Consider the following 22,308-nt stretch of genomic DNA (forward strand, 5'->3'; position numbering starts at 1 on the left):
TTGTTACTTATTTGCATGTTTGCCATTTCACCACATACTACACTGAAATACTAAATGGCCTAAAACATGAAACAAAATCTATTTTGGTTGAAATGTTTTTTTCAAAAGTCAGTTTTGCTGACTGTGATGGCTGGTGGCTAATGGCAAAATTAAAAAGGTTTGAAAAAAATTGTGGTTTTTGAGCACACACCTAGGATGCATGCTTACAACTCTTTCTCAACAGGTATTCAACACCAAAGATTATTTCTGCCAGGTTTTGAACCTGGGACCTTTTGTGTGTGAGGCAAATGTGATGACCACTACACTACAGAAATCCCCCTTTGCTATTGCACAATGGATGGAAACATAATTATGGGTTAGGATTAATGAAAAATTCAGACAAGGAATCCAGTGTTTTTGGAATTTTGTTTCATTTTTGTTTTACTTTCATATTTTATTCACCCCCCCCCAAAAATTACAAATTAGATATTTGTAATTTTTTCCCCCAAAGTTGTTTTTAAAACTGAGGTTTATAAATTGCTTCCTTTTCACATTGTGTTTTACTGTAACTCTTTTCAAAACCTTCTTTTGATTTAGAAGCTTATTTTATCTTTTACAAGACATGTTCGTTGTTGCAATAATAATGGAGCAAATTTCACTTCATACAATTTGAGCCAAAATAGTCACTTGTGGAAAAAAGACAATCTGATTCAAGTTTGTTTTAATTTTCTATATATTTAAGAGAATATTCAGTGTAAATGAACAACCCAGTTTCCTTTCATACAAAACAGTAAATAACAGTTTAATTTTCTTCCCATATCTTGACAAATGCGTGGATCTAGGAGGTAAAAATGCAGCATTAAGTCATAACATCGTGGGTCTTCTCAGACTGATGCCGATAAATGAACAGATCCCTCTGATTTAGCCGGATGTTTATCGCTGCAGGATCATGATGGGACCAATTCTGCTTCCTATGGCAAATATTCCTTTTTAAACCTACAGTTAATGTGTTATTAGACGTTAGCGATCTATGTGCTAGTAGCAGAAACAGCCGTCTATTATTGGGCCTCTATAGATCTGGTTGTGAAGGTTTTTTTTTTTGTCCTAGTCACCAATTAGAGGTCTGCTCAGCCAAAAAAATGCTCATATGTGCTAACTGGCTAATTCTGCTCAGGTGACACAAAAAAAAGGTGTGAAACGGTAAAAATTGGCCCGACTGGCTTTTTAGTCTAGGAAGTCCTGTTTATCCTTCAAATAGATACTCATTGTTCCTTCCAGAAGTTTCTTCTTCATTTGTGGGTAATATATCAGGAGGTTATGAAGATAAAATCTTTTTTTTTTTTTTGCTTGTCTCAATTATGTGCAACTTTTTGTTCAGGAGGTGTGAATAGTTTAGTAAAGGACTTTACATTGAAGCGAAATCGCATCAGCTGATTATAGCAAAACATTGTTTTGTTTTAAACTTTGTGCCATTAAATGTTTTGATGACAATAAAACTTCTGTTTTCTTTAGTGCCTTTGTTTGCCTTTCTATGTGTTGTACTTCTAGTTACAATGTGGCCGTTTTAACATCAATTTGCAGCTTAATATTTTTTATTTTTTTTTTTTTTTTTTTTTTTTAGAAATGTATACATCGCAATCAAAAGTAGAAAAATATAGCTTACAGCATTATGGACAGTCACATTTATAAAATATACACATCTGGAGGTATACATCTAGCGGCTCTGTTCAAGTGGACAGCTACACTGTAGGTTTAAAACGTAGAAAAATAAAGATCAGTGTGTTTCTGATGATGGCTTCAGTTGGTTAGTGGTGGTTGGGCTTTTTCTTCTCCAGAGCAGAGCTCAGTCTCTCTCTGGCGCTGCTGAAAGACTTCAGAGCGTCACAGTTTCTGCATTAAAAAACAAAGAAACAAAACTGTTAGAAACAACCTCTCCTTCTCTAAATCCTTCTTTGATACAGGAAAATGGAGAGACAGGTACGTTCACACCGAACACAAAACGTGCAAAAGTTTCACCAGGTTCGTCTGCGATTTCTCGCCTTGAGTGAAAGGCTCCTACACCATGGAGTCTGCCGCCCATTGATTTCCCCCTCATCATGACGAACATCAATTTACAAAGCTACTGGCAGCGTTTTTAACTTTAGATCTCTGTCACACCATGCCGATTTAGCCAGCCTATGCCTGACGTCCCAGAATCTCCTAAAACGCTGGCATACGCTGAACTTTCTATGGATTTTTTCAAATTTTGGGCGTATACATAGCATATTCAGAACAAGCCCAGAGCTTATGTCCAACGACAGCCTAACTTATTTATAATGCACAGCAGAGTAATGCCCATGAAATGATGCACAAGCCAGTGTCCTGGTCTGGATAAAAATACTTCTTTAATCTGGGTATTAATCTAGCTGCTGTTTGCAGGCCGAAAAGAAAAGGTTGTTGTTGGTGGGCGTGAACCCAAGGAGGATCCATCCTCACCTTCTGGCTCACCCTATGATGGGGATGAAGTCTGGAGGAGAACTGATGGTTTCCTCCTGTGAACCCCCTTTATCCCAAAACGCTGCCAATACGCCATTATACAGTAGCTGGAAGTTAGAAACATGTTCAGCGCTCGTCTGGAACACGTCAGATACGTTGATATGCGTTGGAGAGAAGTTCTTGATAAGTTACGCAGAAGTTATGCACAAGTTACTCAGAGGTTTAGGATAAGCTAAACGCCACGACTGATGAGGAACTGACACTCAAAGTATGTCAATCACCAGATAACTGACATGGAACTGATGGCCCAGGTATGAGTAGACGCTGTGCCGTCGTTTTTGCTAGATTGCCTGTACGTCAGGCATAAACTGGTCTAAATTAATATACCAACAGCAATGCGACAATCCCTGATGCCTGGGATTATTGTTGCTAAAAGGCTCATCCTGATGGACTGGAAATCAACCTCTCCTCCCTCCTTTCAGAGATGGCTGACTGATATGACCTCTGTCATACAAATGGAGAAACTCCGGTTTACGAGAGCTAATTCACTTGAAAAGTTCTCAGCTATTTGGGATCCATTTCTGACCCATCTGGATATGACCAGAACAAGGTGAGAGCCTCACCAGACTATTTACCTGGGACTTGGTTGAGACATGTGTATGTCTATATGTGTATATTCGGCTTATTTGTGACTGGCAGGTTTGTTATTCTTCCACTCATTTGTCTGTTGTAACCATTTATTATTATTGTTTTTTTTTTTTTTATGTCTGTGCCTGATTGTTGTTGTTTTTGTCCATTTCTACTGAAAATTGAAAAAAAAAAAAAAAAAAAAAAACTGGTCTAAATGGTCACGGTGTGACAGGGGTGAAAGTAGCCTGGACAACAATGGTGCGGTGCTTAACCCCCGCCTGCCTTGACGGGCAGCCTGGTGCTGGACAGTCCTGTTCGCTGTGAACATACCTTTAGGGTCAACTAAACAATTCCGCTGGTCATAAAGCTGCTTAATTATTAAGAGAAATTTGTTCCATTATTGTTGCAGCAAAGGAATTTTTTTTTTTTTTTTTTTTTGAAAGCCATAAAAACAAAGCAATCCAGAAATTAAACTTTAAAAAACATTTGAATAAAAAAAGAGAAAGGGGTTTTCAGACCAACACTGCTGTTTTCTCAGATTTTATTTTATGTTTTTCTGTTCTTTTTTTTTTTTTTTGATTTTATATTTTCAAATCAGATTTCCTATGAATTGCCTTCCTCTTAAATCACATTCTCTTCACTTCCAGCCCAATCCAAATGCTCTTCACTAAAACATCCAGCAGAACAGAAATGCATCTTTGTGCCTCAATACAGAGGAAGGTTCACCACAGCAGTGAGGAGAATGTGAAAAACATTTTGAGAGGAATACAACTTCCAAACACAACCTGAAAAAAAAACATAAATTTAATTTAATATCTGTAAAATTCTTATTAAAAAACTAAAGCAACTACATGCATGGAAAAACAACTAAATGCCTAAAGCATAAACTGTAATTGCTCTAATAATCTAACTGCATTATATTCTGATATAATGGAAGCTCTACTCTGACCTAGCCTGCCTTATAATAAAACTAACATAAAGATTAAAAATAGACCAGGCTGGAACACATAGGTATGTGTCTAAATACCACAGTGAAACCACCCAAAGCTACTACTTCTTGGGCTCTAGCAGGTAAACCTGGCCGGGTCCTACCTCATACGTATAAATTTGCCATATAAACGAGTCAAATAACAGAATCATCCTACTGTTGACTAATGTTAAATATAAAGCAGTAAAATACTCACCTGTACTGTGGAGACATTGGTATGGTTATATTTTGAATGGCTAGGAGTTGCTTTTTATTGTACTTTTATTCTTTTGTCATCTTCTTTGTATTTTGGACTTTTAGTCTGAAATAAAATCTATCATAAAATAAATAATTCTCAGTTTTTTCAAAATGAAAAAATACACCAAATAAAACTGAGAAAACAGAAAAGTTTCAACAACTGTCTTTGATCAAAATGTTTTTTTTTAGGTTTAATTTCTGTTTGCATTTCATTGGAAACTTTTTTGGGCCTGAATGAACCATAGGGACATCAGTGTAGAAGATAAAGTTTCCTTATTAACTTGTTTATATTTGTAATTCTTCTGTTTTTAATTTTAAAACAGACAGTTCACTTTGACTTTAATCCCTCAGGATCAGATTCCAAACAAACAGCTGCTCTGAAAGCGACTTGTTCAGAACTAAGAATGATGCATTTGCTGATCAGAAAAGGGTGGGTTTTCTCATTTATCTACACATAACTTACAAAACTTCATCTTCCTCAGTTAAAGTGAAGCAAGTTAATAACAGATTTCTCACCTGGACAGCATGGTGTAAAGCAGAGAGGCGTGTTCCTGAGTGAAATATTCCTGCTGGACAGCATGTTCCAAACATAACAGCTGACCTGGGACTAGCGACACCTTCTTTGCTTTGCCTTCTCCCTAAAACAAAAAAATTAAAATTTTATTGTATGAAAGTTTTAAAAAAAACAAAAATATTTAAAGAACTGACCCCATCCCCAAAAAACTGATTATGCTGCCTAGAATATGCAAGGAATGAACTCAATGGTTTGTATTTCTCCCCATACAATGTGCTGCTCCGCTCCACCTTACCTTCAGGACTCCCATCAGGACCATCAGGGTGGTGAGGAAGCAGGTTGACTGGAGAGCCGAAGCAGAGAGGATCTTCTTCAAAACTTCATCTGTACAAAAGGTAATGCATGTTTGAAGAAAAACAGAAAATCAAATGAATGTCACAGATTTGGAACGACTTCATTCTGAAGTTATTCTTTAACATCAAACCAGAAATTTCTAAATTCTTCATAAAAAGATATCAAACGGACCAAACTTCTCCCGTTTCAGGCCAGCCAGAATGACCAAATATCCCTCACTAAATGGTTGAAAATGTTATTTTTCTGTCTCTAACATCAGGAAGTTAACTATGAACCCCCACCAGGGAAAACCTCAGGAAAGGATGAGGGTTCTGTGTCCTGGATTATTATAAACCAACATCCAAAACAAAAATGAGATGACACTGAGGACACTGCCAGAAAGTGTCGCCATGCCGATTGAAGTCAAACCTAAAACACATTGTTGTGTGATTGTTTCTCTTTAAGAAACTGATGAACAAAGTTGATGAAATATTTAAACACAGCAAGTCTTCAAATGGGGGGTGGGAGCTTGACAATAAATGGCTTTTTCAAATATTTAACAGAACCAAGATTCCTGAAAAATGAGTTCCAATAAAGATTTGGCATACAAAGTTTGTTTCTTGGATTTTTCCCAACTGCAAAACTTTGATTATATATATATATATATATATATATAAAAAATTAAAAAAAGATATAAGCAACAATTAACAACCCCGAGTGTTGACCTAGCCTCAAGCCAGCTTAACAACATTTGTTTTATAGCCAAATTTCCCTTAGTTTTTAAATACTCAGTCTAGGAAATTCCACAAATCTTTTACATAAAGAGAATAATTACATTTTCTTCAAAGGAAGTTTGCTTAAGAAAAAATAAATATTTCAGATATAAAAATAGAAATTTAAAACAATACAATTGTACACCTCTAAGAAAAAGTTCCTTACACAGCCGACATTTTAAAACATGGCCTGAAAAAAAGGTCCAAGGAGCTGCAGGTTAGAGAGTTAGAGAAAGAACACAAAGCTGGATTAAAAAAAAGAAAAATCAGATGTTTTTTTTTTTTTTATTCCATTAAAAAAAACTGGTTATTTGTTTGCAGCAATAATGGAACAAAGTTCCCTCCATAGTTACAAAAACAAAACTGTCTTAATTGAAGCTCTGGTTTTAGTCTTTAAGTACAAGTTGCAAATTAGAAACATTTCCAAGAAACAATACTCCAGCATAAAAAGAAAGTATCATAATAGATTTTAAATTTCTTAGTAGTGATGTTTGATATTTTTTTGTTTTTATCTTTTATTTTACAGTGCCATCTGTCATTTTTTGGTGTAAATGGGAGCTGTCACTGGTTTAGTTCTGTAGGAATACAGCTGATTACACCTCAGATAAAAGGAGAAGAGTTTAGCAGTTTAAGGTCAGAAAGCCAGGAGAAAAATAAAAGCAATGATTCATCTTTTTATACAGTATATGCAAATGTCTGGTTTGACTTTATGCATCAGAGCAAAACGGTTACCGATCATTTCAAACACAGCAAACTGGGTCTCTGTGTCCTCACTGTACAGGGAGCCAAGCTTCAAAAAAATGTCTGCTGCCTTATTTGGTTCAGATGCATTCACCTAGAAAGGAGAGGGAAGATATTTAGAAAATGTTTTACTAAAATTCTTAACTGAGGAACAAAACCTGGTAGTTCTGCTAAAGATGCATAAAAACGTGGAGGGATTGCTGTAGAGTCAACAACTCAATGCAAGCAAATGTCTACCGTCTCTACATTCTCATGCAGGAGGAAATGACGGAAGGAATGAGCTGCTTTCCCTTAGATACAAAGCTTTGAACATTTACTCTGACTGGATGATCTGATTGATCGGTCTGTGTAAAAAGCCTTGAGATGACATGATGTGAATTGGCGCTACAGAAAAACCTGAATTACATCGGAGGACACTTGAAGGAGGTGAAGGAAAACTAACTTGCCTGCTGCTGAAGGTTCATCTTCATACGGCACAAATCTTCTGCTGAGGGGCTGCTGAGGAAAGCCAGGATTTCTGCCTGAGTGTAAAGAAATAAAAACTTTGTAATTCTGGAGTCAATTTTGAAAAACCACATGAAAGTTGACATTTTAAAAGAATGCAATTGAAAATATTTTTAGTTTCAGTTTTATTAGGATCCCCATTAGCTGCCAAATAAATTTTTTTTACAAATTTTGTTTGACTTTTTTTTCATTTTATTTTTATTTATTTATTTTTTCAGTTCAGATTTAGTATTTTTAAATTGCATTCTTTGCACTTTAAAGATCACATTATCTTATACGTGAAGCCCACCAATAAAAAAGTTGCTAACATCAGTGCAGACCAATAGAAATGCGTCTTTGTGCCTCACTCCAGAGGAAAGCCTGCCCCCCGAAGTTAAGTGGATGTGATTTGGAAAATGCAACAGAATTTATAAAACACAATAAAAAAAACAAAAAAAACAGAAACTTGGGGAAAAAAAAAAAAAGTATGAAAACTTAAAAACCAAAAACTTTATGAAAAAATAAAATAAAATATGAGAACATAAAATCTAGAAATCTATAAAATCTGATTCAACATGAGGACTTTTTTTGGGCGTGTTTTCTTACTTGGCTCTCAGGTTTTTCGGGGCTTCCTTCGTCTGTTCCGTTTTCTTTAACAATCTCGTCACACACGTTGGTCTCATAACATTCATCGCTGGCATCGCTATCGCCTTCATCGCTGTCTTCATCTTCCTCGTCGTCTGGTTCCCCCTCATCCTCGCTGCAATGGAATCAGGCAATCATTTTTATTCTTGCCACTCTTGTTAACCATGGAAGCAACAACAGGCTGGAGAAGCAGAACATCAGCTCTGCATCCTCAGGATGGACCGACCCGTTACCTGAGGGAAGCCAGCATGTCTCCTTTGTCCATATTGTCCATTATTTCTCGCAAGACCTCACAGCCGTCCTCACCCAAACAGTTGCCTGTCAGAGTTAGGCAACTGTCAGAGTTAGGCAACTGTTAGTTATTAATTCAATTTTAATCAATTTTAATCTTTTAATCTTTTATCTCAAGCTTGATGAAGAAATAAGCGTGGTCTTGGTGGTCGTTAAGAGTACCGTTCAGATTCACTTTCTCCATGTGGGGTTTATCCATGACGGCCTGAGCGACGATGAGAGCAGCTCCCTCTGTGATCTCTCCAAACGACAAGTTGAGCTCCTGAAGGCCAAACGCAGAAGAGCGAAATAAAACAACATCCATGACACCAGAAACAGAAGGTGGAGATGTCACATCAATACCTTTAGGATGGGAAGACCTTCTCTCAAAACCGCAGCGAGGGCGATGGCTCCTTCAGACCGGACCAAACAGTCGCCAAAGTTGATCACCTGGACGTTTCTAAGGTGCCTCAGCGCCTGCGAGGTCAGCAGGAAAAGAAGGCGTGGCTTAAAAATGATGGATAGAAACCGTTGCTTCTTTTGCGGAACGTTCAGAGAGGAGCAGATCTCACCTGTGCCATGGCCAGGGTTCCCCTCTTGGTGAAGGTGTTGTCATTAAAGTTTAGAACCTGAAGCTCTGGGTTGTGACGGATGGCTGAAGCTAAGGCCGTCACCCCGGCATAGTTGATGCCATTCTGAGGCATGTGGATCTCCTCCAGGCTGCCCATAAGCTTCAAAAATAAACACATTTATTAGAAACCAAAGTATAGTTACAAATAATGGCTACACTGCAAAAAATCTCAATCTAAATACCGGTAAGTCATTTTTTCTTAAAATACGTGCATTTTTTTCTTGAATTGAGGTAGTAAGTGAGACACTTTGCCAATGAAACAAGGCAATTCACATTTAAATTAAGACAAAACAACAGTATTGTCTTATTTTTAAGTACGTATTATCTAATTATCTTATTATAAAGGTTAAAAATACTCATTCCATTGGCAAACAATCTTATTTACCTACTCAAGAGTAAATTTACTTAATTTAAGACATTTTCACTAATTTCTAAATCGTTTTTGTAGTGTAAACGAAACCAAAACTTAACACCCGTAAATAACCAACTTATTGGTTGAGTTTAAACCAGAGATAGAAGCACAAATAATAAGGATAAGATTTTACATTAGTTTTTTTAACAATTTAAAACCAATGTTTGAAAACATCAGCATTGATTGATCCTCAGATTGACTCTTATAGTTGCTACACATGGGAGTGTTTTTCATGCTAAAATCTCAGACTTTTTCAGATAAACCTGGCAGACAGACTGATGACAATTGGCACTCAGGATTAGTCGTAGTTATTAATAATCTGGGAATTCTCTGATCAAATCTGTTTGTGGAAAAGAGGAATGTTCAGCAGAACCTTTGGAGCAAATATGGCAAAGCAGTGAGTTTCTTTTTTTTTTCAAATTTAGCAAAATTCATATTTAATTAATTAGACTAAGGCTGCAACTAACAATTATTTAGCAAATCCATTAATATGACGAACGAATAATCAGACAACAAAGCATTCCTTAAAGAATATTTATAACTAAATTAAACCAGGAGAAACAAAAACTTTTCAACTTGAGGAGATCCAGATAGAGCATATTGAAAGACGAAAACATTTTTTTTTTATCTTAAATGCTAAATCTTTATATATTAGTTAGAATTTTGATATAATTCCCGCTCTAAGTGGGTCCCTCTGTCAGCTACAAGTATGTTTTATAGTCTCTATACTCCCGTTAACCATTAATCGATTACTAAATGAGTTGACGATTATTTTAATAATTGATTAATTTGATAAACTGTTTTCAGCTGTAAATTAGACATGTGTATTCTGATTAAACATGAGCCCGCCAAACAGCAACAGAGACAATGAGAAACCACAACAACTTCTGTCTGAAATGCTCTGAAATCCTGGATTATGACCAAACAGATACGATTGCAGCAGCTAATTTAACGGCCTCCTGCACTACCATGTTTGTTTTCGGCTACGTTCAGGCTGTAGGCCTTACTTTTTTGTTAAATACAATTTTTTTGAGTTGCCGTTCACATTCCCAATTATATGCAACTTTTGTGTGAACTCCTGTGTGAACTGCATTTATATAAAGCTAGAGTCCCGCATGCTCAGTAGAGGACGCAATGACGTCACAAACAGCGGGCGTGCTCTGTGTTACGGAAGTAAACGTGGATGGTAGCGCTGGAGTGCATCGAGGGACCTTTCCAAACCTTTAAACATCTTGAAAAGTGGTTAAAAAAATACTGCTCTCTGCATTATCATCCGCCATGCTGGTTGTTTCTGCGTAGTAAGATGCAGAATAGTGACCTTTGTGGAGCATTATTGGTGTTCAGGTCAGATGAATGCAACCTGGCCGTTCAGAGCCAAGCGTTCACAGAGCCAAGTGGCCTGGGTTGCATTGGGGGTTAAAAAAAAAATCTGATCGGTGTTGTTCAGGCTGCCATGAAAAGATCAGATAGAGGTCGCATATGGGCAAAAAATCTGATTTGGGTCAATTCAGGCTCCTCTGTGAACGTAGCCATAGTCTCTTCATAACTCTTCCATTGGGGTGACGGTGGCATTGGAGGTAGGAGGTTGACCTGCAACCTCTGTGGTTCCTATTGGATCTTGCCTTACTGATGTTAAACATACCGTAATCAAATATTAACTGACGCTCTACCTGAAGCTTCTTTTAGGAACTGAATAATCCTGTGAATTTAAGCTGAGATATCCCAACCAGCTAACAGCTCCATGCTGCCTGGAAGTCCTCGTTAATCTGATAATCCATCAGACTCTGTGATAAAAAAAAAAATACTTAATTGATCTACTGTGGCTACAAAACATATTTATCTGACTCTCCATCTCACTCACAAACCGCGGTTAAACTGCTTTTCCTTCCATCCTTTGCTTGCCATTGTTAACCTTTAAATAACGTTAAGCGCATGGATCTTCAGATGCATGATGACTTTCATGCGGAGGTTTGCTTAGACTTATTGTCTAATGTTGGTGTGAAGTTGGCGGAACATAAGGTGGAACCTTGGATGTAAACAGAGACACAGCTGTGATCCATAAAGGAACCTGCATGGGTTTGGACAGGATTTTATAAAACAGGATTTTTTCCCTCCTATATGCAATTTTTGGGTGTTTTCGTATGTAAAATTTTGGTATGGATCCTACACAATGTTTTATATTCTTAAATTATCATCTTGCCAATTGTGATCGGGAAATTTAGTTTTCTGTCATTTCATATATTGATTTATAGCTAATTACTCACTATAAAAGTTTCTCAGTCCGTTTCCCCTGCAAGGCCACATAATGCCTGAGCGAGGGGTGTTTGTAGACTAGACGTACTTCTTCCCATAGCAAGCGAGATTCTCTATAAAGGTTTATTCATAACATGTAACTGTTTAACCAAAGTGTCTGTAATTTGTTTCGACTCTGACTACTTTAAGTCAGGGGAATGCTGCCCAGAACGGAACTGGGCTGATTACCAAACTACGGAAGAGGATTAGGGCCACTGAAAAAACAAAAAAAAGTTAACTGATTTTTAAATTTTATTTTAGTTTAATATGGGTGTTAAGTCTTAATCTCAGAATTTTGACTTTTTTCTCAGAATTCTGACAGCTAACAAACATGTTAGCATCAAGCCATAGCCATGTCTGTTTTAGAGACTAGCCCTCTTGTTTTAATGACCTTCTGCTCCTCTATTAATGAGGGGACCCCTCGGGCACGTAAAAAGTTGCCTAATTCCGTCATTTTCCACCAATGTGTCACTGGCCCTGTCAAACAACTCACATCTTTGTCAGTGAAGCTGAATGCTCCCACATCTCTACCTCCATGGTGCCCATCTACATTAAGATCCAAAATTCTGAGATTAAACTCAGAATTCTGGAAAAAAAAAAAAAGTCAGAATTCTGAGATTAAAGTCAGAATTCTGAAAAAAAGTCAGAATTCTGAGATTAAAGTCAGAATTCTGAGATTAAAGTCAGAATTCAGAAAAAAAAAAGTCAGAATTCTGAGATTAAAGTCAGAATTCTGAAAAAAAGTCTGAATTCTGGGATTAAAGTCAGAATTCTGAAAAAAATGTCAGAATTCTGAGATTAAAGTCAGAATTCTGAAAAAAAAAGTCAGAATTCTGAGATTAAAGTCAGAATTCTGAGATTAAAGTCAGAATTCTGAGATTAAAGTCAGAATTCTGAGATTAAAGTCAGAATTCTGAAAAAAAGTCTGAATTCTGAGATTAAAGTCAGAATTCTGAGATTAAAGTCAGAATTCTGAAAAAAAGTCTGAATTCTGAGATTAAAGTCAGAATTCTGAGATTAAAGTCAGAATTCAGAAAAAAAAAGTCAGAATTCTGAGATTAAAGTCAGAATTCTGAAAAAAAGTCTGAATTCTGGGATTAAAGTCAGAATTCTGAAAAAAATGTCAGAATTCTGAGATTAAAGTCAGAATTCTGAAAAAAAAAAGTCTGAATTCTGAGATTAAAGTCAGAATTCTGAAAAAAAAAGTCTGAATTCTGAGATTAAAGTCAGAATTCTGAAGAAGAAAAAAGTCTGAATTCTGAGATTAAAGTCAGAATTCAATCAATGTTTTGATCAATCAATTTTTCCCCACAGGCCCTAACCCTCTTCCGTACCAAACTGTTCTTTCTTTGCAAGGATAAAATAAAGTGCGGACTGAGTAAAATCCACCGATCTCTGTTTATTTAACTGGGGTGAATAGTTGAATACTTTTTTCCCATGACATGATGAAACAGGAAGGTCGTATTAATTGAAACACTGACAAACCGAGGGGTTAACCAAATTCCTGCCAGCCACCTCATTTTTCATAATAATAATGGCATTTATTAACCCGTCCCGACAACATTACACTACATGACGAATAAAGGCTAATGCCAGAAGGAGCCAACTTAAATGTATTTGAATCACTCCTGAACCTGAATTATCATTTTAAAAGCACCTAAAGAAAGTAAAATACCATCTACCTGGAAGGCCTTAGCCAGGGCAGTGGCTCCATCATTTTCCAGCCGGTTTCTCCCTGCAATGAACACTTTCAGTCTCAGGGGGGATCCAAGGGCTGCCGACTTTTTGTGGCTCTCGATTAGAGCCTCAGCCAGGATCTGGTTGTTTAACACACACACACAAAAAATCTGTTTAGATCTTATTCGTCAGCTGCTAAAAAGATGCGGTGCTTGGCTTGAAGTCACCTTTCCTCCTCCTGTTCCCATGCCGCAGTTGTTGAGTCTCAGTTCCCTCAGTATGTGGCAGGATGGACTCTTCAGGAGCTGCTCAATTCCCCTGACACCATCAGGCCCGAAGGCGTTATCACTGAGGTCCAGCTCAGTCAGCCTGGCACCAGCGCTCATTAACGCACCACTCAAGGACATCTAATAAAAGCATGATCAGAATAATTATAAAGTAAATATCACTTCCATTTATAAGAAGGTATAAGATCCTGTAAAATATTTCAGAAGAGATGCTTCTCTTAAATATACATTTAGTAGCTAAGGTCCTCAGTTCTAAAAAATAAAAATAAAAAATAAGGAGGTGTGCAGGAACCGATAACTTCTTTAAATCAACATTGAAAACAGAATCAAATAACTAAGGATGAGTTTGAACGAGAGATTGAGGAATAAATGAAATTTAAATAAATTCTTATTTTTAAAGCAAAAATGTTTGTTTTTTTTTGTTGCCATTTTTCCTCAGATTTCCTGTCAGGTCCTTTGGATCGTCCGGTGTAGGAACCAAACCGTTTAAATAAAATTAAACCTTAAGTGATGGGAAAGTAAAAACAAGGGAAGCTAATCTCACCAGAGCAGTGGGAATTTCAGAGCGCAGCCTTCCTGTGAACATATCACTCCAGTAGCATCTCTGAAATAAACAAAACATTGATTGAATCAACACAAATCGAACGCTGAGGGAGAGGACAGCCGTATGTACAGAGCTTCTGTTTTAATGAAGGAGTTTAAAGCTTGGTCAGAGAAATCAGGACAAAATGTAATCATTTGTTAACAAAAGAACCAATTATCAACTGTTGATTTTAGCTGCAACTTTAACCCTTTATCATTTAAATTATTATTTTTGGTACCTTGGATATAAACACTGATATGCAGCAAACCAGGCAAAACAGTGAGATCCTGTGTGATCTGCAAGGCTGTAAGGTTCACGCCTGTCTTAAATCTGAGGGTATCGGCTTCATTGACTAACCTAATGTTGCCTTTTTTGTGTAATGTGTTTCTTACTGTAAATTAACTTCTAAGAGAGTTAATAATTTAATAAGCCAATTTAAAAAGTACAAAAAATTAATTCCTGGATCAGCATTAAGGAGCTGATGATAATGTTGTAACAATTTTGATAACACTCTTGACCCGAATTTCATAGACTACCCTATAAATGAAGAAAGAGTGGATTGCAACAAATGTTCTGTTAAATGTTAATCTGGTTTGTCACAAAATCTGTCAAATTGAGAAATTAAATCCTAAAGTTAAAGTCAAGATTCTTTTTAAAACATTGAAGCAAAGTAATGTCATTTTGCCCATCTTTGATGTTGCTGCTATTTCTTAAGTATCCATTACTGTAAAAATGTCCATAGCTGTATATTGGTTATTTATTCTCCACGTGTACAGTTTTATATTGTTAAAAACACGTTACAGTACATTATTTAATTTGTTTATTTTTTAAAGGAGAAGTCCGGTCAAATTCAGAATTCAAACTTCTGAAAGTACTTTAAATATGAAATTACTACATAGTGTTCAATAAATGATAAGTGTTTTTAAATAAGAGTAATTTTCATGTGAATGTGCTTTACTGGAGGCATCCATGTTTGTCAAAGAACACTACTGCCACCTACTGGTTTGTGACGTCACGGTGTGGTATCGGCTGTTGATCAAGTCCCAGTGCTGTATCTGGTGTTTGTCACAACGCGCTATTATCCAAGTCATCTTCAAAACATTATCCAAGTCATTCTTGGAAAACTTTCCTGATCCTCAAACGTGGAGGATCAGGAAATGAAAAGGTGAAATGACTAATTTTTTCCACTTTTGCCCGACATATTCCAACATCCAACTGCCATGCACGTGGGCATTGTCAGTTTCACTATAGCTCTGGTGAATTTCAATGGTGAAGTCCTCTGGAAATCTTCAATAATTGTTGTTGATTGCAGATGTGTCTAGTAGTTCCCATTGATTTTGCTTGTAAAGTGGGGAGAATGGCGCTAGGCTTACCGCACCGTGACCTCACTGCTGGAAGATGGCAGTGGGGAGGTGCTACTATGTTTATTTTTTAACTGACTAATGCTAAATTCATTAAATCACCTTACCGTATAGATCATGATCTAATGATTGTGGACTTTTCCTTTAACTCTTCACTATTATGTTATTCTTATACTCATTTTTGTGACAATTTTTTTGCTGCTTTAAAAAAACAGAATTTCCCAACTGTTGGACAATAAAGCGATTTTCTATTCTATTCCAGTGCCAGGCACTCTATTCATGGTGCTTTCTTCGGGTCTGTGATGTCACACACTGAAATCTGATTTCCTTTTATTTCAAAGCCAACATGAAGTGAAAGTACCTGCAGCCGGTCTTTGCTCTCCAGAGCTTTAGCTATGGCTCTGGCTGCGTCCACTCCCACGGTGTTTCCTTCCAGCCGCAGAGCTCTCAGACCCGGGTACCGCTCGATCTGGCTGACCAGCTCCCGCACTGAAACATGGAATGATCAGAACAGAGGACGGAAAACAGAAACTAAACGGCCTCATAAAGTAAAAACATCTTCTCACCTGATTCCGCGTCGTCGAGCTTCAGTCCCAGACCTTTAAAGCTCAGCTCTCCATCACCGACGTGTGTCTTGGAGAGAGCGTCAGCCAGCTGAGCGATGTCCTCTGAGGCCATGTCCACCACCTGCAGAGACAAAACTCACATTCCCAGCGCTAATAGAAGAGGAAAGACCTCAAGCTACGCAAAAATATATCAACATTTATCAGTTAGCCTCTCTGACAGCGGAAGAAACCTGCGTAAGCAAGCAGGAATAGCATTACCGGCGCTAACAACTGATAATGCGCAGCAATAAAAAAGGACAAATGGACAAACTGATATAAGTAATTTCTGTCTTAATTTTAACGATGATTAAAAAAAGCTTTCATTAGAAAACTATTGAGTTTAATATTGTATTAAACTAACCTTTTAAAGACTTTTCTGTTAAGTTAAATAGAGAAAGACACGCCGCTTCCTTCCGTGCCGCGCGCCAGTTGCTAAACCATTTAACGTCAGCTAGCCGGGTTCAATGTTTCCGGTTGCGTCATGCACCAAGCAGATCAGCAACAGGTGTATCCGCGCCCCCTGGTGGCGGATTTGCAGACTGTTAGTGGATTTTCTCCCAGGCTCCTTCTGTGGAGTTTAATGGCAGCTGATGCTCAGTAAGTCATCCATATCTTTAGGATCAGACACCTGCAGCAGGGAGAGTGTGATTTGTAAAAAATAAAATAAAAAAATAAAAACTATACATTAATTAAAAAATAAAGTTTAAAAATAAACAATAATAGAATTTTGAAAAAACATCTATTATTGCATATTTCTTAAAGTTAATAATAGGTATTAATAAGTTAATAAAACTATTGATATTTTAAAACCTTTCAGAGGTCATAGCTAATGCTTGGGTTGGGGTTAAGCTCATGGAGGATTTTATGCAGTTGTGGTGAATTAACAAAATTTTACATAATATGTCAAATAAAGGACAACTACAATTTAACAAGCTCCTCATTTAATGATTTTTAGCTGATACTTGTTTTTACATTAATATTGATTTTAACTGACACATCGGTAATTGCTTCAATTGTTTGAATCATGTAAAGAAAGTGCCGTTAGAAGTAAAAAAAAAAAATCCCCTTTTTCATTTCAATTCAATTCAGTTTATTCATATTTTTTTCCCCTTGGCTTTTTTTTCCCTCTCTAACACTCAGTAGTAATCTTTATCAGAGCGACAGAGCAGTTTTAAACCCTGATAATTAAACCACACGCCCTCTCCAATGTTCCTTTTCATTTACTATCTCACTGTATTCGTTTCGAGCCTGTCAACTAGTGTTTGTGATTTCATTCCCCTCTCCCTTCTTCTCTGACTGTTCATTTGGCCATCCTGTGCTGCTGCTGCTCAGCGTAATTACCACTGATTCCCCTCACCTGTTTGCCAGCCTTCTTAAGCTGGCCTCTGACAAAATGACATTGCCTGAAAGCCTCGTTTAGTAAGCATCCAGCATTTTTCTCTGTCTGTGATGCTGATCCTGATCCCTGATCCGTTTCTGCCTCCTGTTTTTTTTCTGTTTCTGCCTAGCCCCTGTTGGATCTGTGTGTTTTTGTTTTTCTTCTTAGAATGCCTGGTAAAGGTCTGTTCCAAACCATATGAAACTTTCAGTAAAATATACGTTCTAATTTAACTATAGTTTTTTTTTTTCTTTTATAACCACTGTATAAGCTGAAAGCCATTTCATCTCATAAAAAGCCTGGACATTTTTTAAAGTGGATGATCCTCTGTGTTGCACCTGTGACCTGAAACTGTGTCTCCTTCACCTTTCAGAAAGATGTTATGTACATCCAACATGTGTTAATATACACTCACCGGCCACTTTATTAGGTACCCCATGCTAGTAACGGGTTGGACCCCCTTTTGCCTTCAGAACTGCCTGAATTCTTGGTGGCATAGATTCAACAAGGTGCTGGAAGCATTCCTCAGGGAGTTTGGTCCATATTGACATGATGGCATCACACAGTTGCCGCAGATTTGTCGGCTGCACATCCATGATGCAAATCTCCCGTTCCACCACATCCCAAAGATGCTCTATTGGATTGAGATCTGGTGACTGTGGAGGCCATTTGAGTACAGTGAACTCATTGTCATGTTCAAGAAACCAGTCTGAGATGATTCCAGCTTTATGACATGGCACATTATCCTGCTGAAAGTAGCCATCAGAAGTTGGGTACATTGTGGTAATAAAGGGATGGACATGGTCAGCAACAATACTCAGGTAGGCTGTGACGTTGCAACGATGCTCAATTGGTACCAAGGGGCCCAAAGAGTGCCAAGAAAATATTCCCCACACCATGACACCACCACCACCAGCCTGAACCGTTGATACAAGGCAGGATGGATCCATGCTTTCATGTTGTAGACGCCAAATTCTGACCCTACCATCCGAATGTCGCAGCAAAAATCGAGACTCATCAGATCAGGGAACGTTTTTCCAATCTTCTATTGTCCAATTTCGATGAGCTTGTGCAAATTGTAGCCTCAGTTTCCTGTTCTTAGCTGAAAGGAGTGGCACCCGGTGTGGTCTTCTGCTGCTGTAGCCCATCTGCCTCAAAGTTCGATGTACTGTGCGTTCAGAGATGCTCTTCTGCCCACCTTGGTTGTAACGGGTGGTTATTTGTGTCACTGTTGCCCTTCTATCAGCTCGAACCAGTCTGGCCATTCTCCTCTGACCTCTGGCATCAACAAGGCATTTCCGCCCACAGAACTGCCGCTCACTGGATGTTTTTTCTTTTTCTGACCATTCTCTGTAAACCCTAGAGATGGTTGTGCGTGAAAATCCCAGTAGATCAGCAGTTTCTGAAATACTCAGACCAGCCCTTCTGGCACCAACAATCATGCCACGTTCAAAGTCACTCAAATCACCTTTCTTCCCCATACTGATGCTCGGTTTGAACTGCAGGAGATTGTCTTGACCATGTCTACATGCCTAAATGCACTGAGTTGCCGCCATGTGATTGGCTGCTTAGAAATTAAGTGTTAACGAGCAGTTGGACAGGTGTACCTAATAAAGTGGCCGGTGAGTGTAGACCGTGTTTCTTTTTTCACATTAAGTTTAAAAAACTTGCATTCTTTTTAAATTGCTTTTTTCAGAGGATACTCTCTTCACTGGGGAAGGGCTTCTTTTTAGGAGTGAGAAGCAAAGATGTTTTTTATTGGTCTGCTGCATGTCAGCAACAACATTTTTATTGGTCAAGAGGAAGCGTTTGGATTGGGCTGGAGGTGATGAGGAAAATGAGGTCTAGATTTAAAAAAAAAACTAAGAGAAAAAAAAAAAAAAAAAAAAACACTTGTAAATATAAAATATTTACTTTTTAAGAAAAAAATAACCTTTGGAAAAATAACATTTAGAAAAACAAAATATGAAAAAACAAAACCTAGAACAAAAAATGTTTATTTTTTCCCCCACAAATTTTAATCTGTGTTGTTTGCTAGTAACAATAATGTAACAAAATTTACCACATTATTGATGCATTTAGTTTTGTTTTTTCCACGAGAATCAGACTGAATTAAAAATATAAAAATTAATGTGACAATCACATGCGATGCAGAAAGCATCTGGAAGGTCTATACGACTTCAGGCCATCTATCGTTTAAAAAATCCTCAAGAAATCAGTTATATGGAGCTCAAAAGGGCAAATAAAGTTTGTTCAAAAAAAGTTTTTCTTTGTTTTAAATTGATACTAGAAAATCAACGTGGAAACTAAAAAAAGGACTTAAATCTAAAAATAAACCTTTAAAGCTACTTTTTTAGACTCAAGTTGTCTTTTTTAAATATATATTAAGGCTCTTTTGTTTTCATTGGAAATGTAGACATACAGAAATATATGCATATATGTGTACAAATGTTGGCGCAGGGATATCCCTGTGCACCTTTTCCTCCTTTTTGCACCTTCTTTTGACTATTGAGCTGATGTATCTGTCCAAAGCGATGCTCTGATCAAGCAGCGTTCCAGGCGACTAGTTGGTCAGAGAACTGATTGGATCAGTCAGAAAAATAAGCCAATAAGTTTCAGTTTACTCTTTTACAGTCTCCTCATTTTGCATCAGAAAGTTTATCCATGTCTAGTGAGGGTGAAGAATGATGGCGTGCATGTGTGGCGCACGCACGGTGCGGCCAGGGGCGTCAGCTGACCCAGTACTATACAGGGGCACAATAGGGCACCAAATAAAATGCGAGCGCACAGAGCACGTGAGCAAAACAAATTTTGGGCAATTATTTATTTTATAAAAACATGGGCACAGATCATTAATGCAAGCACACAAGCAAATATTTTATGGCACATATTTATTATTATAAAGCATCATAAATAAATTGTACAATAAGATTGTTATTTTCTGCATTATGAAATATCTACCTGAACCAAACTGAATTAAATTGGCCCTCTTGTGAACTTCACTGTATATCTCTAACCCACTACTGATGAAGGCACAATTTATCTTCATTAAGCATCTCCCTGAAATAAGTTTTTGGAACTTGGGATGTCTGCGGTTGTAGTGGAGGCGACTGTCAGGATCCGGGGCTTTGCCCACCAGAGGGCGCCGTGGATCCAGCCTGGGTTTGCTGATTAAGGAAGCCTTTCCTATATAAGCTGAGTGTGACCTCCCCTCTGAGCTGGATCGTTGTGTTTTACCTGTGCCACCATGCCTGTCTGAATCTGCAACCTGTCTGTCTGTCAACCGGTTCCAATTAAATACTGGACTTTTAATCCTCCCTCTGTGTCTGTGAGTCTGCATTTGGGCTAGTAAAACCATCGCATCATGACAGAACGATCCAGCCAACAGACTAGCCCAGCAGACTCTTTCTACGCGCTCCTGGAGAGCCCGCTCTGTGCCATCTGGAGACCCCTGAGCCCGCTCTGCGCCTTCCAGAGACTCCGGAGGTGGAGCCACAATCAGTGGTGTCCTTTGTTCCTGAGGTGGAGCCACAGTCAGTGGCTTCCTCTGTTCCGAATGCGGAGCCGCAGTCGGCGGCTTCCTCTGCTCTGGATGTGGAGCCGTAGTGGGCGGACCTGTTGCAGAGTAGCGGGAGCGGAGACGGCGTCCTTCTCGGGGCTTCTTGCTGAAGCGGAGACAGAGTTTCTCCCGGTGCTTCCTGCTGAAGCGGAGGTGACACCCTCCTCCAAGGCCCCTGCAGCTTCTGAGACTCTGCTCTGCTGCCGGTTTCATGGCCGGCCACCTGAGACTCTTCCTGGCATCCCTGGTTCGCCCTTCGCCCTCCATGGGCGAGTTGTTTTTTTTTTCTTTGGGGCGTCTGGAATCCGCCCTTGAGGGTGGGGTACTGTCAGGATCCGGGGCTTTGCCCACCAGAGGGCGCCATGGATCCAGCCTGGGGAGCTTGGGCTCAGCAGGGACAGCTGTTGTCTATTTGCTGATTAAGGAAGCCTTTCCTATATAAGCTGAGTGTGACCTCCCCTCTGAGCTGGATCGTTGTGTTTTACCTGTGCCACCATGCCTGTCTGAATCTGCAACCTGTCTATCTGTCAACCGGTTCCAATTAAATACTGGACTTGTAATCCTCCCTCTGTGTCTGTGAGTCTGCATTTGGGCTAGTAAAACCATCGCATCATGACAGCGGTGTGTCCCCTTCAGGTTCAGTGTATTCTCATTATGAGTTCGTATGAAATCGTACGAAAAGTTATGCACCGTAATTTCGTACGTTTTGGATGTTTTTTTCGTTGTATGTGCATGCGCATCTTACGCACAATTCAAGAACATAGAATATAAATCACCGTTAGCCATAACCCTGACCCTAACCCTAAGATATAAAACAGCAAGCAACGTAGTTAGAGTCATGAATAAGTGCTGATTGCACTGTTTTTCCCAGTTTTACGTCCGTCCGCGGATCTGCTTTTTTTTTCTGTCTGCCAGCGCATGCGCACTGATCTGGTTTTTTGAGGAAAAACGTCCAAAACATATGAAATGGTGTGCATAACTTTTCGTACGATTTCATACGAACTGATAAAGAGAATATGTTGTCAGGTTAGAGGAGAGTTCCTGCCTCAAAGTGAGGAAGGAGTTCAAGCATCTTGGGGTTCTGTTCATGAGTGAGGGGCGAATGGAGCAGGAGACTGAACGCTTCCATCATGAGTCTATTATAGTACGGTAGTCTATTTTGAAGATAGAGCAAAAAGGCAAAGCTCTCGATTCTTACCCTCACCAATGTTCATAAAATTTAGGTTTTGACTGAAAGACAAAGATCTATAATATAAGTGACCAGGCGCGGATTCAGGCGGGGGCGCGGGGGGCGCGCGCACCCCCCTTTGGGATATGGCAAGCCAATTGGGCCAATAATCTTCCGTACAATAACGCGAGGTTCCAACCCGTATTTTACGCGAGCGCGCGTTTTTTACGTCACCGCGCCTTCTGGCTGGAAACGTGCGGTGACGTAAAAAACGCGCGCTCGCGTAA

The 22,308-nt window shown here is 38.6% G+C and overlaps 1 protein-coding gene and 1 non-coding gene across 2 annotated transcripts; both read right to left on the bottom strand.

Annotated features, from left to right (window-relative positions):
• Window positions 1–241: 241 nt before the first annotated feature.
• trnav-cac lies at window positions 242–314 on the bottom strand. Its single transcript has one exon. It is a non-coding gene; the product is annotated as a tRNA-Val (tRNA).
• Window positions 315–694: 380 nt separating this feature from the next.
• On the bottom strand, window positions 695–16,380 carry rangap1b (Ran GTPase activating protein 1b). Its single transcript, XM_038296801.1, has 16 exons — window positions 16,278–16,380; window positions 15,878–15,998; window positions 15,673–15,800; window positions 13,912–13,971; window positions 13,308–13,487; window positions 13,086–13,220; window positions 8,641–8,799; window positions 8,432–8,545; window positions 8,252–8,351; window positions 8,032–8,116; window positions 7,760–7,913; window positions 7,117–7,191; window positions 6,662–6,764; window positions 5,119–5,207; window positions 4,826–4,947; window positions 695–1,869 (listed from the first exon to the last, which is right to left on the bottom strand). Exons 2-16 carry the CDS (start codon window positions 15,987–15,989, stop codon window positions 1,785–1,787), a joined length of 1,701 nt encoding a protein of 566 aa, XP_038152729.1. The 5' UTR covers window positions 15,990–15,998; window positions 16,278–16,380; the 3' UTR covers window positions 695–1,784.
• Window positions 16,381–22,308: the final 5,928 nt, after the last annotated feature.

This window comes from Cyprinodon tularosa, unplaced genomic scaffold (genome assembly GCF_016077235.1).
Source record: "Cyprinodon tularosa strain WSP-4 unplaced genomic scaffold, ASM1607723v1 ctg377, whole genome shotgun sequence".
Taxonomy (NCBI): domain Eukaryota; kingdom Metazoa; phylum Chordata; class Actinopteri; order Cyprinodontiformes; family Cyprinodontidae; genus Cyprinodon; species Cyprinodon tularosa.

Coding starts and splice junctions, on each gene's coding strand:
- rangap1b (XM_038296801.1), bottom strand. CDS start 15,989: ATGGCCTCAGAGGACATCGCTCAGCTGGCTGACGCTCTCTCCAAGACA. Junction 13,488..13,911: donor CTGAAATTCCCACTGCTCTG/GTGAGATTAGCT, acceptor TGCTTTTATTAG/ATGTCCTTGAGTGGTGCGTT. Junction 8,117..8,251: donor GGAGAAAGTGAATCTGAACG/GTACTCTTAACG, acceptor TAACTCTGACAG/GCAACTGTTTGGGTGAGGAC.